This window comes from Aulonocara stuartgranti (assembly GCF_965226115.1).
Source record: "Aulonocara stuartgranti genome assembly, chromosome: 7".
Classification (NCBI taxonomy): domain Eukaryota; kingdom Metazoa; phylum Chordata; class Actinopteri; order Cichliformes; family Cichlidae; genus Aulonocara; species Aulonocara stuartgranti.
The window spans coordinates 43,439,628-43,458,936 of NC_138945.1; the positions used below are offsets into that span (position 1 = coordinate 43,439,628).

At 40.1% G+C, this 19,309-nt stretch overlaps 1 protein-coding gene across 4 annotated transcripts in view; it reads right to left on the bottom strand.

Annotated features, from left to right (window-relative positions):
• ripor1 (RHO family interacting cell polarization regulator 1) overlaps positions 1-19,309 on the bottom strand; it is a 53,975-nt gene that overhangs the window by 24,828 nt on the left and 9,838 nt on the right. For 2 of the 4 annotated variants that reach the window (XM_082541287.1, XM_082541286.1), the window contains exons 1-9: positions 14,813-15,129; positions 6,631-6,754; positions 6,165-6,317; positions 6,009-6,087; positions 5,899-5,922; positions 5,696-5,749; positions 4,762-4,911; positions 4,503-4,566; positions 4,287-4,330 (exon numbers count right to left, since the gene is read on the bottom strand). In XM_082541287.1, coding sequence (XP_082397413.1) covers positions 4,287-4,330; positions 4,503-4,566; positions 4,762-4,911; positions 5,696-5,749; positions 5,899-5,922; positions 6,009-6,087; positions 6,165-6,317; positions 6,631-6,754; positions 14,813-14,831 — 711 coding nt within the window. In that variant the 5' untranslated portion in view covers positions 14,832-15,129. Of the gene's footprint in view, positions 1-4,286; positions 4,331-4,502; positions 4,567-4,761; positions 4,912-5,695; positions 5,750-5,898; positions 5,923-6,008; positions 6,088-6,164; positions 6,318-6,630; positions 6,755-14,812; positions 15,130-19,309 lie in introns of those variants that run through there. The other 2 variants (XM_082541289.1, XM_082541288.1) reach the window with 1 other exon arrangement.

Genomic DNA, 19,309 nt, shown 5'->3' on the forward strand with positions numbered 1-19,309 from the left:
GGGAACAGCTGAAGCAGTGTTTTCACACAGGCACTGGACAAACCCTTCTCAAAACCGCGATAAATCTAAATGGTTTACTATTTATATAGCAATTTGCTGTATAAATACTAATATTGCTTAGTGAATACTTAACACACCTTTACAATACAAGGCACAATGACTCATTCATACAGCAGTTTTCATTCTGTCATTTGTGCACTCTATGCAGTCTATCATGCTGATGCACCAGAGGACATCGCCTGCCCAGCAGGGTGGCAACAATAAGTAGCGATTTTATTTTAAAAAGGACTAAAAAGCTTAGTAACGAGAAAAAAATGACTACATAGAACATGTGCTACAGACAAGTGTTAGTAACTGGCAATGAGTCTTTCGCATCACCATGGAGGAACTTTGACCCACTCTTCTTTGCAGAACAGTCTTGACTCAGCCACATTGGAGGGCTTCTGAGCATGAATGACCTGTTTAAGGGTCATGTCAAAGCATCTCAATCGGTCCAGACTTTAAGGCCATTTGGTTCAGCGCATGAACTGATAAGCCAGACATTCTCCTTCAGGATTTGTTATTAGAGAGCAGAATTTATAGTTCATCAATTACAGCAAGTAATTCAGGTCCTGAAGCAGCAAAGCAGCCCCAGACCCACCAGCATGTTTAACTGTTGGTATGGTGTTATTTTCATGAAAAGATGTGTTAGTTTTATGTCAAATGTAACAGAGTCAAACCATTTTGTCTCATCAGTCCACAGAATATTTTCCCACAAGTCAATCATTAAGTTGTGTTTTGGCAAATGAGCAAAGGAGCCTTTGTGTTCTTTTTGGTTAGCAGTAGTTTTCTCCTTGATTTCTCCCATTTTCTTTCTTACTGTTGAATCATGAACTCTGACCTTAACAGAGACAAGTGAGACCTGCAGTTTTTCAGATGTTTCCCTTGGTTCTTTTGTGACCTCCCGGATGAGTCATTAATGTGGTCTCGGATGCTCCTGGAACGGTTCACTAGTGTTCCAAGTTTTCCATGTGTGGTTAATTGGTCTCACTATGGTTACTAAAGCCTTTGGAAATGGCTTTGCAACCATTTCCAGACTTATAGATGTCAGTGATTTTGTTTCTCTGGTGTTTCTTTAGAATATGGCATGAGTTGTTGCTTTTTGAGATCTTCAGACCTGCTTCACTTTGTCAAACAGGTTATATTTAAGTGATTTCTTGATTTATCGGGTCTGGCAGCAGTAAGGCCTGGGTGTGGGGCTAGTGAAATTGAACTCCGCTTCGCAAATAATGTGGTTAATCACAGTTAATTCATGAATTAATGAGGGGGCTTTAACTTTTTCACACAGGGCAGGTAGACTTTGATTATTTCCTTTATTAAATGAAATGAACATTTAAAAACTCCATTTTGTATTATTTCAGATTACCTTTGTCTAACATTACATTTTATTTTTCAATTGTGTTTCTATGGATGGATGTGAATGGATAAATGAGGCATGTTGTATGGAAAGCTCTGAGAGCTCAGAAAAGTGCTTTGGAAGAACCTTTCCATTTATAATTTGAAACAATTAGTGTGAAGAGTCACAAATATGAGAGAAAAAAAGGGGGGGGGGGGGGGGCAAATACTTTTTCAAAGCACTGTATGCTGGTTGGGCTCTAATCATTACATCATGATGAAGGAGAAGGACGGCACAAGCAGAAGAAAAACCACAGGTGGAAGATAGCGACTAGTGTAGCTGCTACAACAGCATTGCCCCTTGATAGGAAAGTTGATACTCTGAGGTGGATGACCAGTTGTCCATTTTCTTCTGCTTATCCGGGGCCTGTCAGGGGGCAGCAGCCTAAGCAGAGAAACCACGGCCACCTCCTTCAGCTGAAAGAAATCTCTCCAGGGTCACCTGGGTCTTCCCCGGGGCCTCTTCCCAGTGGGACATGCCTGGAACACCTCACCCAGGAGGCCTCCTTGTCAGATGGCCGAACCACCTTAACTGGCTCCTTTTGATGTGGAGGAGTAGCAGCTCTACTCTGAGCCCCTCCTGGATGGCCGAACTCCCATCTCTAAAGCAGAGGCCAGCCACCCTTCGGAGAAAGCCAATTTCTGCCGCCTGAAGAAGCCGATCCTAATCTTTCAGTCGCTGCCCAAAGTTCGTCACGATGGATGAGGAGGGTAAAAACGTAGATCGACCGGTGAGGGCATCACTTTTGCACTCAGCTCTCTCTTCACCACAACAGACTGGTACAGCGATCGCATGACTGCATCCACAGAACCAATCCGCCTGTTGATCTCAACCCTGCCCTGACTCTGAACAAAACCCGAGATACTTCCCTAAGTGAAGCAGTAACTCGTCCCTGACCAGGAGTGGGCACTTCACCCTTTTCCGGCTGAGGACCATGGGCTCAGATTTGGAGGTGCTGGTTCTCATTTCCACTGCTTCACACTCGGCTGTGAATCGCTCCAGTGTGATGATGAAGCCAACAGAGCCACATCATCTGCGAAAAGCAGAGATGAGATTCTAAGGCTACGTTCACATTGCAGGCGAAAGCGCACCAAATCCGACTTTTCTGACCCTATGCGACCCATATCCAATCATAGTATGACAGTTTGAACAGCACAAATGTGATATTTTCAATCTGAACTAGGTCACTGACGTATGTGGTACTGAATCGGATACATATCTGATGTTTCAGAAAGCGACTGCTGTTTGAACGGTCATGTCGCATTAAATCCGACTTTTACATCACTGACACAAGAGAGACGCCAATTATCAGTGCCGGAGAAGCGCCCGAGAAGACATTGTGAACGCTTCCTGGCCATCCAGTGAAACTGTTGGGAAGACAATGCTGGAGGAATGTGAACATTTTATTTGTACTGTATAATCTGCAGATTCTGACAGAAATCTGCAGCTATCCTTTGAAGCGCCGCTCCTCTCTAAAACAGCAATAAGGATAATCATTAGGTCATATGTAAATAACAAAATAACTTTATAACAAAATTGGGAAACGTAAAGTTCGAAACAAGTCTTTATATTAACGGCCATCAGTCAAACAGTACTGTTGGGTCTGGGTCTAAACAGAGTGCGTTGTGTGTGATGTCTTCTTTTGCACATGTGGGCCACTTTGAGGAGTCACACTAGAGCACGTTTGCTGTCACATTTTATTTGTAGTGTGAACAACCAGACCGAAAAAATAAGTAAAAAATAATAATAAATTTAAAAATAAATAAATAAATTTAAAAATAAATAAATAATAATAATCGGATTTGATAAAAAATAAATAAATAAATAAATGAAAAAAAAAATCAGAATTGAGCATTAAGACCTGCAGTGTGAACGTAGCCTGAGATCGCTCCAGTAGAAGCCTTCCGGCACTTGGCTATGCCTAGAAATTCTGTCCAGAAAAATTCTGCACAGAATTGGTGACAAAGGGCAGCCCTGGCAGAGTCCAACGCTCACCGTGAATGAGTCCAACATATATCTGGCTATGTGTGATCCCCAATAGTTTAAGCACATCCTCCGGTCCCCCTTCTTAAAGATGGGAACCACCACCCTGGTCTGCCAATCCAGAGGTACTGGCCTTGATCTCGATGCAACATTGGAGAAGCATGTCAACCAAGAGAGCCCTACAACATCCAGAGCTTTCATGAACTTAGTGCAAACCTAATCCACCCCCAGGGGCCCTTCCACCAAGGAGTTGTTTAACTAAATCAGTGACCTCACCCAAAGTGATGGATGAATCATCCTTGTCGTCCCCAGACTCTGCTTCCTCTATGGAAGACATGAGCAGGTTTAAGAAGGTCCTCGAACTATTCCTTCCACCTCCCGACAATATCCTTGTGGTCAGCAGTGCTCCACCCAAGTGGCGCACTGCTTTCCCCACCTGAGTCACCTGACAGTTTGCCAAAATCTCTTCAACTCTCTTCTGGATGACCAATGGTAGATAATAGATTCATAAAATGTAATACAAACGATGCCTTGCGCTTTTCAGAACAAGGGAGGAAATCGTGTCCTATTTAGCAAAATGCATAAAAGAGCAACATCCAGATCTGTTCAAAGAATTCAAAGGGAGTGCGTTTCAATTCAACATCCAAATTATCACCTTCTTATATCTTAATGCTGATTTTTCAGGTGACAACATACTATCAGAATTTTGGTACTGAAAGATACAGTCATTGATTCTGGTGTCGTCACAAGCTAATACCACAGCCTAAATATCTGGTAACATGACATCCATATTCTTAGTGTTTTAATCATATTTATTGTTGCCATGAATTCAGAGTGAAAAATGGAGGGTTTGGCGGGTGAGACAAACCTCATATTGGTCACCAGCACACAATCTAGCAAATCCTGCCAGACCTAAAAGAAAGAACAAGTGGAAACAGACTTAGCATTTTGTCAAACTGCAAAACCACCCCAAAACATTGCAATTAATTAAGGGTCATATCAGAAGGGACACACACATAACGTATGTCATATTGAGTTTCTACCTCTATTTAAGATTTTGTGTAGTCATATCACCACTTCTTACCCTTCATCTTTATGTGGAACTTCCCCAGCTGGTTCTCAAAGTCATTCTCCAACACACACATGTTCTAAAGAGAATGAAAAGATTGAGACCTTCAGGCAGTCTTTTCTGTACAGTCTTACTTACAGCGCTACTCCCTATTACTACTTGCTCATGCAATGGCTCCTTTCTTCTACAAGAATTAGACATTTAGCAATTTTCTCAGTTTAACCTAAAACGATTTTCCACTGCATGCCTTTGTACTTTTTTTTTTTTTTTTTACCTCTGTGTACTCCTTGTATCCTTTACTGGCTTCTGCTAAACTCTCCTTGGCCTCCTTACTTCCTGAGGAAGCGGTGTACGCTTTCACCATCTTGTTGGCTCCATCCCTGAGTCTCCTCTGCATGCAGTAGGACTCATAAAACTCCTCAATCTGAGAGTAGAGAGGAAAAGCTCACAGCAACTTCACTTGAGAGTAGAATTTAAGACAAAGCCAGTCTTGTTCTAGACAGTAAGGTTGTCCAGCAGTGACAGGAAGCTGTGTGCTTAAACACCACAGCTTAATACAAGCTCTGTGTAGTAACTACAGCAAAATAAATAAATGTTTCACGTTGAGTTGGTAAAAATGTACTAACATTGCAGCTGGTCATTTTAGTCCACTTTATATTATTTTGAATGAAGCACCGGTGAAGGTGAAGCATCATTAAAAACCAAACCTCATCATCCAACTAGTAATCCAGACAGTGGCCACTAGAAAGTGCGTTACCACCACCACAGTCTTTTGCTTGTGCACAATGACACGTATACAAGCAAAAGACTGTATCCCAAAAGCAGTCACAGTGCTCTACTTGTTCTACATTTTGGCACGTACAGCCTTAGTTCAAAATTGTTTCAATTCATTTTTCATGTCAAATTCCAAAAAAAAAAAAAAAGAAGAGTACTCTATAATAACAAAGTAATAATATATTGATGTATGTATACTGATCACTAGTTTGTTACAATATCAATTATACACTAATGAACAATGCGAATTTAAAAATGACAAATGCAGGATCATAACGGAAACACAGCCACGACAGCTGTAGAAAATATGTTCTATCAAACTGTTTTTCAGCATCTGTTCATCCTGTGCACAAAGAGCAATGTAATTAGCAAGTCATACAAAAAGTCATCTCACAACTATACTCTTACATGTCAGGAAATGACGCTGGTCTTACCTTGCTGAGGTGAAACTCCAGTTTTCTAATGTACCTCTCAGTCACCTTTACTTGCTGATTAAAGGAAATTAGAAAGTCACATTTATTCTTTGCATTTGTTCCATTTATAACTAAGCTTTCACAGGATTTTAAAACAAGAATGGTAATATTAAAATTGACTTATTTCTAATATGTGCTTGTCTGAAGGATTCAAAGAAGCTCACCTTGTCCAGCTCATACAGGAAACCCTGCAAGGCAGAAAATATCAAGTCATCAGCAACTGAAACTATATCACTTTATCTATTCTTATGCTGGGCCAAAAGTAACAACATACCAGTCTAGAGTTCCTCTTTGATTCTTTTATCTGTCTGGTAAGTGTGTCCAAGTCCATCTGATGAACCTGCAGGTAAGACCTGAGAACACAGACACACACACTCATAATCTCTCTCTCTCTCTCTCTCTGAAATGCATTTGTTGAGTGTATACTCACTGAAGGCCTTTCTTCAGTGCTTCATACACTTCATCCAGTCGCTCTGGTTGAGGAACCTTCGGTGGGGGGTTGGCCTTGATCGACATAGTAAACAATCTGCTTGCTCTGCTGGGCTTCCTGCTGAGACCAGGAGTGCTGAACACCACAAGGTTCCTGCAGCACCACAAACACCAAGTCATTATTAGAAGTCCTGACCTAAAGTTATGAGATCGCCATAACATCCCTCAAGACCAGACCTGGGCGTTGTACAGCTCACGGCTCATATACAAACACTGATGATCAATCAAATTGATGACTGAAACCTTAGCATGTCACAGACCATCAATATATCACATTAAAGAGACACTTGTCCTTATGACAAGTTATTACACATAAGTACAAGATAGTACGTAAACAAGCCGTTTTACACTAGAAAAAAAACACATGGTTAGGAGGGATTTGCGTGTGTATGTATGCATGTGTATACCGGTAAGGTTTGTCGTGGGTATTGACTCCAGTAAAGCTCTGGCTCCTAGTGATGGATCTGGAGGTAAGGCGTCTGACTGGGCGAATGGACAGAGACATCGTCGACAGAGTTCGGGACGGAGTCCCTGTTTAGAGCAGAGGAAGAAAAGCACACTGCTGACAACACAGCACAACTAAACTGCTACTTTTAAAAATGAAAACCAAAGCAAACAGTGAGTTCAAACCACCAAAATTGTTGCAATTGTTGATCAAATCAAGAACAGGAAAACATTTTGTCCAAATGTGTGCTCTTTGCTTTCTGCAGCGGCCATCTAAGATGTGCTGACTGAAAACATGTTTAATATAAACTTGCATCAATCAACCCAGATGAGCAACAAGATTCAAAGGTCTCGACTCAGCCCAGCAATAGGCCCACAACATAAGGTCTAGATCAAGTTGGAATCTTCATCTGTGACACTACCACAACTAGGATTCCCAACCCAGGAAGTCAGAGCAGCCCCACCAACCCAAGGTTAACAAGCAAGATGTAGGAATGTAAACTGCAGGCATCTAAACTGAATCTAAACTGTAGGAAAAGTGTAAAACATAAACTTTGCTGCCACTGTTGTGTATTTGCACCCTACTAAATAAGTCACAAACAGAACACTGACCAGGCTGCAGCAGTGTTTTTAAATACAAACTACAAACACAAAGTATTGTGTTGCAGTTATGATTTTACTTCTTTCATTTTATCTAATGTGCTGATTTTTATTTTTAATTTAATGTAATTAATGATTTTTCATTTGTCATGTCAAGTGTACAGCACTTTGTTTTCAGCTGGGAGTTGTCTGAAAGTCCTATATAAATAAATTGCTTGCTTGTGTTGGTAGTGAAGCATGAATGGTTCTGCCTTCCTAAAAGGCAAAACAAACCCAATTGTTTAGGCTTTTCTGACTTTACCATTGGAATGCCATGAAATGACAATTTTTCAGTGTGGGTAAAAGTTAACAGAAATGCAATTAAAGTTTTTTGTATCTTTGTGTATTTTGTGCTGTGGGAACAAATAAATCTTAAATCTTGTAAAGGTTTCTATCCAACTTCCTTCTTATCTTTCGGTGAATCCATTTTGTTGCTACAACATTTGAACTGATATTTGAAGTCTGTGCTGTGTTACTGAGGCTACAGTCAGCTGATAAATTTTTCAGCAGAGTTTTTCCTAGTGTGGCCTATGCAGTGTCCTGCATCCTGTTTCTTTAAACAGCTGAAAGGCCTTCGCAAGGCAAGTACCAACCCCCCTCCTTCCACATCACAGGAAATGTCACAATCCAACAGGAAGTCAGATGGAACTCCTTCTCTTGACAGGAAATTTAACAAAGGAAGACATGTCCAAAGGGCACAATCTTGTGGCTGGGGAGAAAAGGTCAATTTTAACCACATCACTGAGACTGAAAAGAATACCTTAATGATCTAATGGTCTCCAATTTTCATATTATCATTTCCTGTAAACATGAACATATTTTTTCTGGTTAAAAAGAACATTGTCAAGACGATTTTTATACACTCACATAGAGGGGAGAGAGAGAGGGATTATGTTGACTTAACCTAGTTTTAAGTACTGACAAAAACATGAGTGCTGAGGGGGAGTGAGAGATAAAGGCATAGACAAACTGAGCCTGTCAGAAGTTCACAGCACACCAACAGACCAAGTGGAAAAGCTCAGTGATACCATTTCCATCACATTCAGACATTTGCTTCTTTTTGTCTGATAAGTAATAACATTACGCTTTGACAGCAGTGAAAAGTCTACATTACACAGTAAATACAGTGGGGCAAAAAAGTATTTAGTCAGCCACCGATTGTGCAAGTTCCCCCACTTAAAATGATGACAGAGGTCAGTAATTTGCACCAGAGGTACACTTCAACTGTGAGAGACAGAATGTGAAAAAAAAAAAAAAATCCATGAATTCACATGGTAGGATTTGTAAAGAATTTATTCGTAAATTAGGGTGGAAAATAAGTATTTGGTCACCTCAAACAAGGAAAATCTCTGGCTCTCACAGACCTGTAACGTCTTCTGTAAGAAGCTTTTCTGTCCCCCACTCGTTACCTGTATGAATGGCACCTGTTTGAACTCATCATCTGTATAAAAGACACCTGTCCACAGCCTCAAACAGTCAGACTCCAAACTCTGCCATGGCCGAGACCAAAGAGCTTTCGAAGGACACCAGGAAAAGTATTGTAGACCTGCACCAGACTGGGAAGAGTGAATCTACAATAGGCAAGCAGCTTGGTGTGAAAAAATCAACTGTGGGAGCAATCATCAGAAAATGGAAGACATACAAGACCACTGATAATTTCCCTCGATCTGGGGCTCCACGCAAGATCTCATCCCGTGGGGTCAAAATGATCATGAGAACGGTGAGCAAAGATCCCAGAACCACACGGGGGGACCTGGTGAATGACCTGCAGAGAGCTGGGACCAAAGTAACAAAGGTCACCATCAGTAACACACTACAACGGCAGGGAATCAAATCCCGCAGTGCCAGACGTGTTCCGCTGCTGAAGCCAGTGCATGTCCAGGCCCGTCTGAAGTTTGCCAGAGAGCACATGGATGATACAGCAGAGGATTGGGAGAATGTCATGTGGTCAGATGAAACCAAAGTAGAACTTTTTGGTATAAACTCAACTCGTCGTGTTTGGAGGAAGAAGAATACTGAGTTGCATCCCAAGAACACCATACCTACTGTGAAGCATGGGGGTGGAAACATCATGCTATGGGGCTGTTTTTCTGCCAAGGGGACAGGACGACTGATCCGTGTTAAGGACAGAATGAATGGGGCCATGTATCGTGAGATTTTGAGCCAAAACCTTCTTCCATCAGTGAGAACTTTGAAGATGAAACGAGGCTGGGTCTTCCAACATGACAATGATCCAAAACACACCGCCCGGGCAACAAAGGACTGGCTCCGTAAGAAGCATTTGAAAGTCCTGGAGTGGCCTAGCCAGTCTCCAGACCTCAACCCCATAGAAAATCTGTGGCGGGAGTTGAAAGTCCGTGTTGCTCGGCGACATCCCCAAAACATCACTGCTCTCGAGAAGATCTGCATGGAGGAATGGGCCAAAATACCAGCTACTGTGTGTGCAAACCTGGTAAAGACCTATAGTAAACGTTTGACCTCTGTTATTGCCAACAAAGGTTATGTTACAAAGTATTGAGTTGTATTTTTGTTATTGACCAAATACTTATTTTCCACCCTGATTTACGAATAAATTCTTTACAAATCCTACCATGTGGATTCATGGATTTTTTTTTCACATTCTGTCTCTCACAGTTGAAGTGTACCTCTGGTGCAAATTACTGACCTCTGTCATCATTTTAAGTGGGGGAACTTGCACAATCGGTGGCTGACTAAATACTTTTTTGCCCCACTGTATCTGAATGCTCTGTATGGTTACAGTGCTCTGTAAGGAGTCAGTGAAACATTGTTAGATTACATGTGTATTTATCCAATGGGAATCTCCTTTAAAATGTAATGAGGTTCTGCTGTCCATGTCCCTTTCTGGAAAAGTGCTGGGCCTTTCATGCTGTTTACACACACGCATGCACGCGCAAAGGCACATACACTTTCAGTATGTGAGTACATCATGTAATGCTAACTAAAAGTCAGCTGAGCAGTAAAAGCAGGATAACTGGACCTGGTTAATGGTTTAATAACCCCTCTATGTTTTTCCAGCATATCTTGGGACCCCACTACACTGAGGTGGCACAGTAGTGCACTGGTTAGCAACCCTGTGATGGACTGGCCTCAGTCTAGGTTGCACCCTGCATTCAGCCTTATGACAGCTGGGACAGGTTAAAGAGGTTTCATTTTGTTTGTGCAGCACTCTCACACACATTGTTCTAATTTGCATGCGCATCAGACTGAGAACCAAAATAAGTGAAACAACCACAGGTTAACAACAGCCTAGTTGAGTGAATGTTACCAACATGTACATAGTATATGCACTAAAAGGGACTGAATCCTTATTCAAGCACTAGATCATTTTTACTTGATTTAAAAAGCTATGCAGATTGAATCAGCGTCAAGACATGAATCTAAAGAAACAGTGTGCTCTTTCCACATCATCTCATCATATTTACATTGTTGACATTTGGGAATGACTTTATATTTTAAATCTAAAAATGTCTGGAATGAAAACTCAAAGTCCTGAGAACCACAGACTCTATTACTATATAAACAAATGGTACACCAATAAATTCAAATAGAAAAACCAACCTTGATGGTGTTCCAAGTCAGATTTCAGGTTCAAACAAGTCAATGGTAATCTGCACATTTCTCGCTGTCACATCCTATCTTGTCCAATAAGTAATCTCTAGCTTTATTATGATACTGAGACAAGCAAATCACTGCAGTAAATCATCAGCTTTAGTTGAACTACTAACTCATTCAGACATTGGCCAGATCCAGCTAACAAACAGGGTGTCTTTCACACTGTGTTTGTTCCCTACATGATCCAAACAGTGGTGCAGTCCTGGCCAATGATAACAAAAGATTCCAGTCACACCATCTCCTCTGACATTCATGGTTTCAAATCTACACTAGCGCTATGGCCCTGTGCCTCAAACTCGATTACCACAGAGGCGAATGGAAGGCTGTCACACCACACCTATTGTCTGATGCCGTCTGACCTCTCCCTCCCAGACCATTCTAGAAAAATGCCCCCCCCCCCCGCGCACACACACACCCCCACCCACACCTACACCTAAGTGGGCACTATTATTCACTGCTTGGAGATTCCAAGCTAAACCAAAACTGGGACTTATCTAAACCTGAGCTTTTTATTATGTAGAGATAAAAACAAAAAAAATTCTGATAGTGAAAGCATGTACACAGAGTGAGTAATATCTGGACCAGTCCCCAATCCTGCTACATAATGGTGAGTCATAATTTGAGATTATATTGAAAATGCATGCTCTGCCATTAGAACGCAAAGTAAAAGCAAATGCAAATCAAATGTTCACCAAGTCAGTGTCTGACCACATGATTGTATGTGCCAATCACTGCTCTTCCCCGTACCATGCAGCTTTAGGTTTACGGGACTAGTCTGGACGTGTAACACCATGTTAAAGGACAGATACAGAAAACAATTCAGATGTCTGGTACAGCCGAAGGTGAACAACTTGTCTGCCATAGAGGATCAGCCAACAAAACCATTTTTGACACTTAAAAATAAAAATGAGTAATCATAAAAAGTAATCATGATTTCAATCCTGTTCAAAATAATCATAATTATTTTGGCCATAATCATACAGTCCCAGTGTAGTGATCTTTATTTCGAGCATGATATATCAGACTGGTACAACATTCGCATCACTGTCAATGTCAGTGACCAGCTCCTCTCTCCCCTTACTCTTAAACAAAACCCCCAATACTTGGATTCCTCCACCTGGGGCACCAGTTCCCAAACTGGAATAGGAAATCCACCTTTTTCTGAGTGACAACTGTGGCTTCGCACGTTGAGGTGCTTCTAGTCCACGAAACACATGTAGTGATTACATGTGTTTTAATAAGTTGCCCATCTATTAAACGTGATCTAAGGAAGGAATGGTGGTGAACCAGCAACTGGGTCATGGGTGATCAAGGCTTACTGACGCACATCAGCAGCAAAGAATGGTCCGATTCAACGGACGAGCTAGCGTCGCTCATACTGCAGCAAAAGGGGACCAAAACAATAATATCAGGATCACCTGCCTAATAAGCTTGATAGATGTTATTTTCACAGTATTTAGGATACTTAAGCAATGCTGTGTTTAAAATTTCCACTGACTGATCATCTTTTACTTCCTGCTGAATAAGATTTCTTGACTCACTACATATAAAAATTGCTGTGTTTATTGAAAGTGGTCCCTTGGTCATGTCATTCCTTTCATGCATCTCCAGCATGAAAGGAATGTCAAATCTAGACAGACTGGCAGATATCTCTCTCTCTCTCTCTCTCTCACACACACACACACACACACACACACACACACACACGAGAGGAGGAAAAACACTTGTGTCAAGCTTGCTCCTCTGTCTCTGCACCCAGACTCTACCAGTTATCAAGCAAAACAAACACCTGAAAGAAAGAACTGCAACTTTTAAAATTCCTAATGATTAGATAAATAAGAAATAAACTGACATGTTTTTATAAATATAATCACATCCGTTTTGCTTGACTATGAGATGAAGAAAGCATTGCTCTCCATTTCCAGCAATGACTTGATGCTTTCTATTGTAACCTAGTTTCTTCTATTTGCAACATTACCATTTCATAGTTTCTTCTCCCACACCCTGTGCACTCTTCATATATTTTTCTTTCATGGCTAAATCTATTCCTTCCTCACATTACTGTCTGTGTGAGAAGGAAACTGGAGGGGGTGGGGGTGTTGTACATCCTGCAAGGGCAGGGTCAGGAAAAGACTAGTGCAGTTTCTGGATTTACTGAGTCACAGGAATAACCCAACACATTTACAGTGCAGCCATGTTCGCTTGTTTCCAGGAAAGAAAAAGAACCCGTTTGAGACAATGAACTGAAGGCCTGATAACAAAAACGACAAAGTGAAAAAGAAAAAGATTTTTTATGCTTCTCATTCATATAGTGAGACTTCTCGGTTGAAACAAGTCTTACCTTGATCCTTTTCATAATCTCATTAAAACAGATGTGGTCATAGCTCAAACAGAAACAGATATCAACAATGTTAAAAGTAGTGACTGATGTTTATCCTGAAGATAAACATAGAAATCTCATAAAGAAGAATTCAAACACTACCTATACCTTCCATAGTCAAGGCCTCTTTACAAGTAGGATTTTCACCAAACCAGTGCTGCTAATACACACATAATCCTTAAATGGAATTTCTTCTGAATTTACTTTTCATGTATTGCAAAAATGGGTTAAAACCAAGGTTAGCAAAGATCAGAACCCCCGTTAGCATTAAACAACTTACGTAACCAGAAGACTACACAATTGTCATGTGACTTGCCACTATGGTGACCAACAAAACTGAGCAGAAACTTGTTGCAGATTAAAGAAGTTTGCCTTCCAACATGTGATTCACTTTGTGAAAGGATTAAACACAGACCATCATTTTACCTCAATCCAAACAAAGTCTGAAAATAAATATCAGTCTTAAATTTATATGACAACACTTTTACCTGGAATCTAGCTTCAAACAGAAGGTCTGAAATAAGTCACATAAAAATTAAGACAGAACTCTGTTTATTAATAAAAGCAGGACACTTAGGATATAAGATGATGCATCCAAGTAGAGGGGACTATTAGACAAAAAAAAAAAAAAAACAACCCACCACATCAGAGGCTAAGTTCTCTTGTCCTACCTTAAACTATTTTTAATATGTACTACCCACAACATACCAGGAACATAACATAACTATGTTCGGCGAGTCACTATGAAAAACTGATAACAGAAACAAAACACACCTCAAACTTGAGTAACAGTCTTATCATTGTTACACACTATCAAGTCTCATCACTGATGAGAAAAGGAGACATTATGAACAATAACAATAAAAACAAACTTTAAAATGAAAAAGTTGTAAATTGACAATATGTAAAAAAACAAAAAGGTCAGATGTGCTCTTGTATGTTTCAAATATGTTTAAAAGCAATGCCGATGTCTTCATCAGTTATTCAAACAGGAGAGCGGGCCCTCATCACGTACAAAAATATCTTTAAAAAAAAAAAGTGTATCTGAAGCTCAACTGAGGATCAGCCTGTGTTAAACAAATGCAATATTGTTCTTCCAAACTACATCGGCAGAGACACATCAACACAGAAAAGTTTGTACTCGACTCCCTTGTAGCCACACCTGAATCGATAAACTCTGACGAGGTCTATTTAACTTTAGTGGAAATTTTTTAAAGAGTACTGTGGAATTTGTCCTCTGTAACTGAGGAAGGAAATCACAAGTTTCATTGTTTTGCACATACATAACAGCAAGCACTGTTAGTAGACAGACTTGAAAAATATGAACTATAAAAATAACTTAAATTTGGTATTTTGGGGTCAAATTCTCTGGCCATCACCTAATAAGTTACAGGCCTGTTAACGTGCAACTGGGAATTCATTCTGACAAACATAAGCAGTTAATGATTAGAGAGATAAGCTAGTCTCTGTGAGGGCATTACACTTGTCCATACCTCCATATCCACTGTACATGGTAGCTGCGGTGGTTGATGTCGACACTTTCTCGTAAAGGGTCCACCCAACTCCAGAAACAGCTATTCAGCCCTCTATCTTTGTGGCTTCTTCTGTGGTATACTTTTTAATCTATTCAACGCCTTCACTCGTTTTGGTATCCGTTTCCCCTCACTTTCTCGTTCACACTGTGTCAGTCTGTTTGCCTTTATCTTTCCCCATTTTCACTCAGTTGTTAATCCTTCGTCCGCGCTCTGATCCCCGTTCTTTCCATCTCCACTTCAGCGATAAGAGGAGGGGGAGGAGAAGTGGGGACAAAACAGGAAAAAGCAAAGCAGTCCTCCCTTCACTTCATCCGTGCTGACATCAGTGTTTCCTGCCCCTCCTCCCTGCTGGACATGTTTCTCTTCAATAGTCAGCACATTTTTGCCCTTTTAATAAATTGCATTTCAAATATTTGAAAATATTCTAGAAACAAAGTAAAAACCTGTTACTTCAGCCTTGTGAACTTCATTGGAAAAATACTATATTGCATGCTGAATGTGTCAACATATTCACTTTTGCCATTCATAGTGAAATTGTTGCTTAAAATAATATCTTCCTCAAGTTGATTAAAATGAGAAAGTCTCATCTTTAATCTCTAATCCAGTGTGTGAATGTGTGTGTGAATGGGTGGATGACTGGATGTGTAAAGCGCTTTGGGGTTCTTAGGGACCAGTAAAGCGCTATACAAATACAGACCATTTACCATCTTTAATCTTGTGTTAACTAATGTGCTCCAAAAAGCTGGTCAGCAGAGTTAGTGTAACGTTTTTTATTTTACATTAGATTTCTTTGTTTTTAAATCACTTTCAGTTTTATTTCAGTTAATTTTTTCGGCCCACTTTTTGCAGCTATAACAGCCTCAACTCTTCTTGGAAAGCTTTCCACAGTTTAGGGTTGTCTTTATTGGAATTTATGGCCATTCTTCCATAAACACTTCTGTGAGGTCAGACACTGATGTTGGACAAGAAGGCCTGGCTCACAGTCTCTACTCTAATTAATCAATCCCAAAGGTGTTCTGTCGGGTTGAGGTCAGGACTTTGGTGTGGAAGAACTGGACTGGCCTGCACAAACTCTCTCATTCATGTCTTTATGGACTGTGCACAGTCATGTTGGAACAGGAAATGGATATCCCCAAACTGTTCCCACAAAGTTGGGAGCATGAAATTGTGTAAAACGTCTTGGTATGCTGAAGCATTAAGAGTTCCAAAACAGCCCTACACCATAATCCCCCCTACACCAAACTTTACACTTAGCATGATGCAGTCAGACAAGTATAGTTCTCATGGCGACCGTCAATGCCAAACTTATCCAGAAAACGTCTGGATGCAGCTCAATCATCCAGGTAAGTAAATACCGAAAGGTTGATCCTGTACATCTGGACGAAGCACTTTCAGTGGTAGGAACATTTCGTCACATCCATGTAGTGTACTCTGTTAAGTGCCAGGAGGATTGCCATGATTTATACATCGGGGAAACCAAACGACCCCTGGCAAAGCGGATGGCACAACACAGAATAGCTAACTCGTCAAGCCAGGACTCTGCAGTCTATTTACACCTACAGGCCAGTGGCCACTCTTTCAATGATGAGGATGTACACATCCTGGACAGGGAGGAAAAAGGGAAAGACCATCTCTGAATCGAGGAGGCCTAATTTTACATCTTTCACCATCTTACAATGCTGTGATTGCAGCCATTCCCCAACTCTCTGTGAATGGTACTCATGGCCATTGATCAAGGGTCTTTAATCAATGGGCTTTGATCAATCGTTGTTGATCAGTGGTCATGACAATTTGCAGATTAATGATCAAGGAACTGACCTCACAGCCCATTGTTCATTCAGTGGGCTGGTTTCAGTCATTGTGCAAACTGTATTGTACATCGTAGTGTTTATAAGATTGGTGAAACCTGCACTCAGCTGAGACTGAAGAAGTCACTTGGATCAGTGACGAAACGCTTCTCCCACTGAAAACGCTACATACAGATGAACACAATCAACCTTTGGGGGTTGTCCAGAGAACACGTCTTTGCATTGCATTTGGTGATTAAGGTTTGGGTACAGCTGCTCGGCCATGGAAACCCACTGAATGCCACATGACATATGCAGGTCTGTAGACACAGACTCTACAGAAAGTTGGAAACCTCTGTGCACTATGCATCTCAGCATCTACTGACCGCACTCTGATTTTAGGTGGCCTTCCACTTCATAGTTAGCTGTCATTATAATGATTAACAAGAAGACAATACTTTAACAAGAATTAACTTACCAAACAATAAACAGCTGGTGTTATAGAATTTACCAAAGTTTAGATGGTAACAATTTTTTCTTTACTGCATTAGCTTTTTATATATTTTTCAACTTAGAATATTATCTGCTTTCACTTAAAGTAACCGAGCTATATAGTGATATTAGAGGTTACCACTAGATGGCAGTAGAGTCTTTGGTAGTCGATCCACCATAAACTGCTGATTGTATTTACCACTGTTATATTGTAAATGTAAGATCTGATCTTTTATTTGCAGATATTTCCACCAGTGACTGCAATAAATTCACACCCTGAAAATAAACATCACACTGCCAAGTATTACAAGGTTAATCAGAAATAAGAAAACATTTATTCCTCCTGCCACTGATATCATAAGTTTGACAAGTTACTGTGTCCATAACACAAAGAGTGCCCAATGTATTATTGTCTACATCAGGAAGTCACTTAATTCAGTGATACAGTAGCCACTGTCAAGGGAAAGTGGAAAAATCCTTCAGAATAAGAGTATTTTGAGCTGTGAGCTGATCTGAGCTTTGAGACATGGCAAATTATTTTGTGGAATGAGCAATAATTTCCAAAAAAGCACAGCACCGACAGAAGTTACAGAGTTGCAGAATATTTTATATATATATATATATATATATATATATATATATATATATATATATATATATATATATATATATATATATATATATATATATAAAATATTCTGCAACTCTGTAACTTCTGTCGGTGCTGTGCTTTTTTGGAAATCGAATTTCCCAGAGGAACCCACCCGAGGGATTAATAAAGTTCTATCTTATCTTATCTTAGGAAATTCTTTTCTGTTAGCCACTAAGCTAATATCGAATGTTCAGAAAGACTATTTTTGCATTGAATTGGTTTTAACAGCTTTAACAAGAGAATGTTTTACTCAACTAAAAACCGTTTGAAACAGTACCAAAGACCACACCTGACAAGTAATCTGTTCATACATTTATCAGTGTTCTAAAACGGGATTTAAAATACTGATTAACAACGAGTTGAATTGAACAATGTCATTTGAATCAGGAGACAGAAAGACGATCTCAAGGCTGAACTGACAGCCACTGAAACAGAACAGTCTGCAAATTGCTAGTTTACCACGGTGGAATTAATTTGCAATATTTGCATTGTCCCAGTGCTGTGACTGTGTACTGTGACTGTGTCTTATGGTAATGCAGAGTTGAGCAGGGATGGATTCTAAACCTCCCCCTTCTGGTCTGTTCAAAATGACTTCATCTTGTTACTTTTCAGCAGTATTTCAAAATTGGGACGCTGCCCTGAACTTTTCTACATATTACCCAATTAAGGTTACTGTCAGAATGCAAATTTGATATTAACCTGTCTTTAATGTCCCAGCTCCCTAGCAGAAAGCCTGTGTGATGCCAGACTACACCCATGTGAGAACCGTGCAGGTTAAATCACACTGAGCAGGTGAGTGTCATGTGCTCCGTCTCCTGCGCACCATCTAGCAGCGTCCTCAGCTAAACCAAACAGAATGTTTGCGTAGTGAGAACATCCAAAGTGGGCTCTCTCTTGTTGTGTGATATGGGTGAGAAATAGGACTGCTGTAAAGACACTTGGTCCTGTTCTTGTACTTCTAAGATTATCCAGAGTTTAAACAACTTTAGGAAAAAACATTTCAGACACCAAATTAGTCTTTCCTGTTTGTTGTTTGTTAAATTATCAGTTTTATAACTTGCTAGTCTAATGGTAAAGACAGATACTACTGTAATCTGCACATTTCAGGTCCCAGTGTTGTTGCAAGCCATATCATTTCTTTTTTGCGTATTTGTGTAGAATGGCCATCATATGAACACCTAATTGTCAATGAAACAGGTTCTCTTCCTGAATGTAACCTAAAATGTAATATGTAGTTTTACATGGTGACACAAACAAATAGGTATTACTAAGTTAGCATGAGTCAAGCTCAAAAAACAAAAACAAAAAACAAAAACAGGAAGTCTCTGCTTAGTTAATAACACTCAGTGCTAATTTATTATACAGGCATTCTTTAATGAAAACTAGAACTCTCCAGCCAAACTCACTAGTTTTTCCCCCACTGCATTTGGATCATGTGTAGTCCTGCTTGTATGTTATTTATTTTGATGATGTCGTTTGTTTTTCCCTGCAGCTATAAGAGATACTTTTCATGGCATCTAAAGT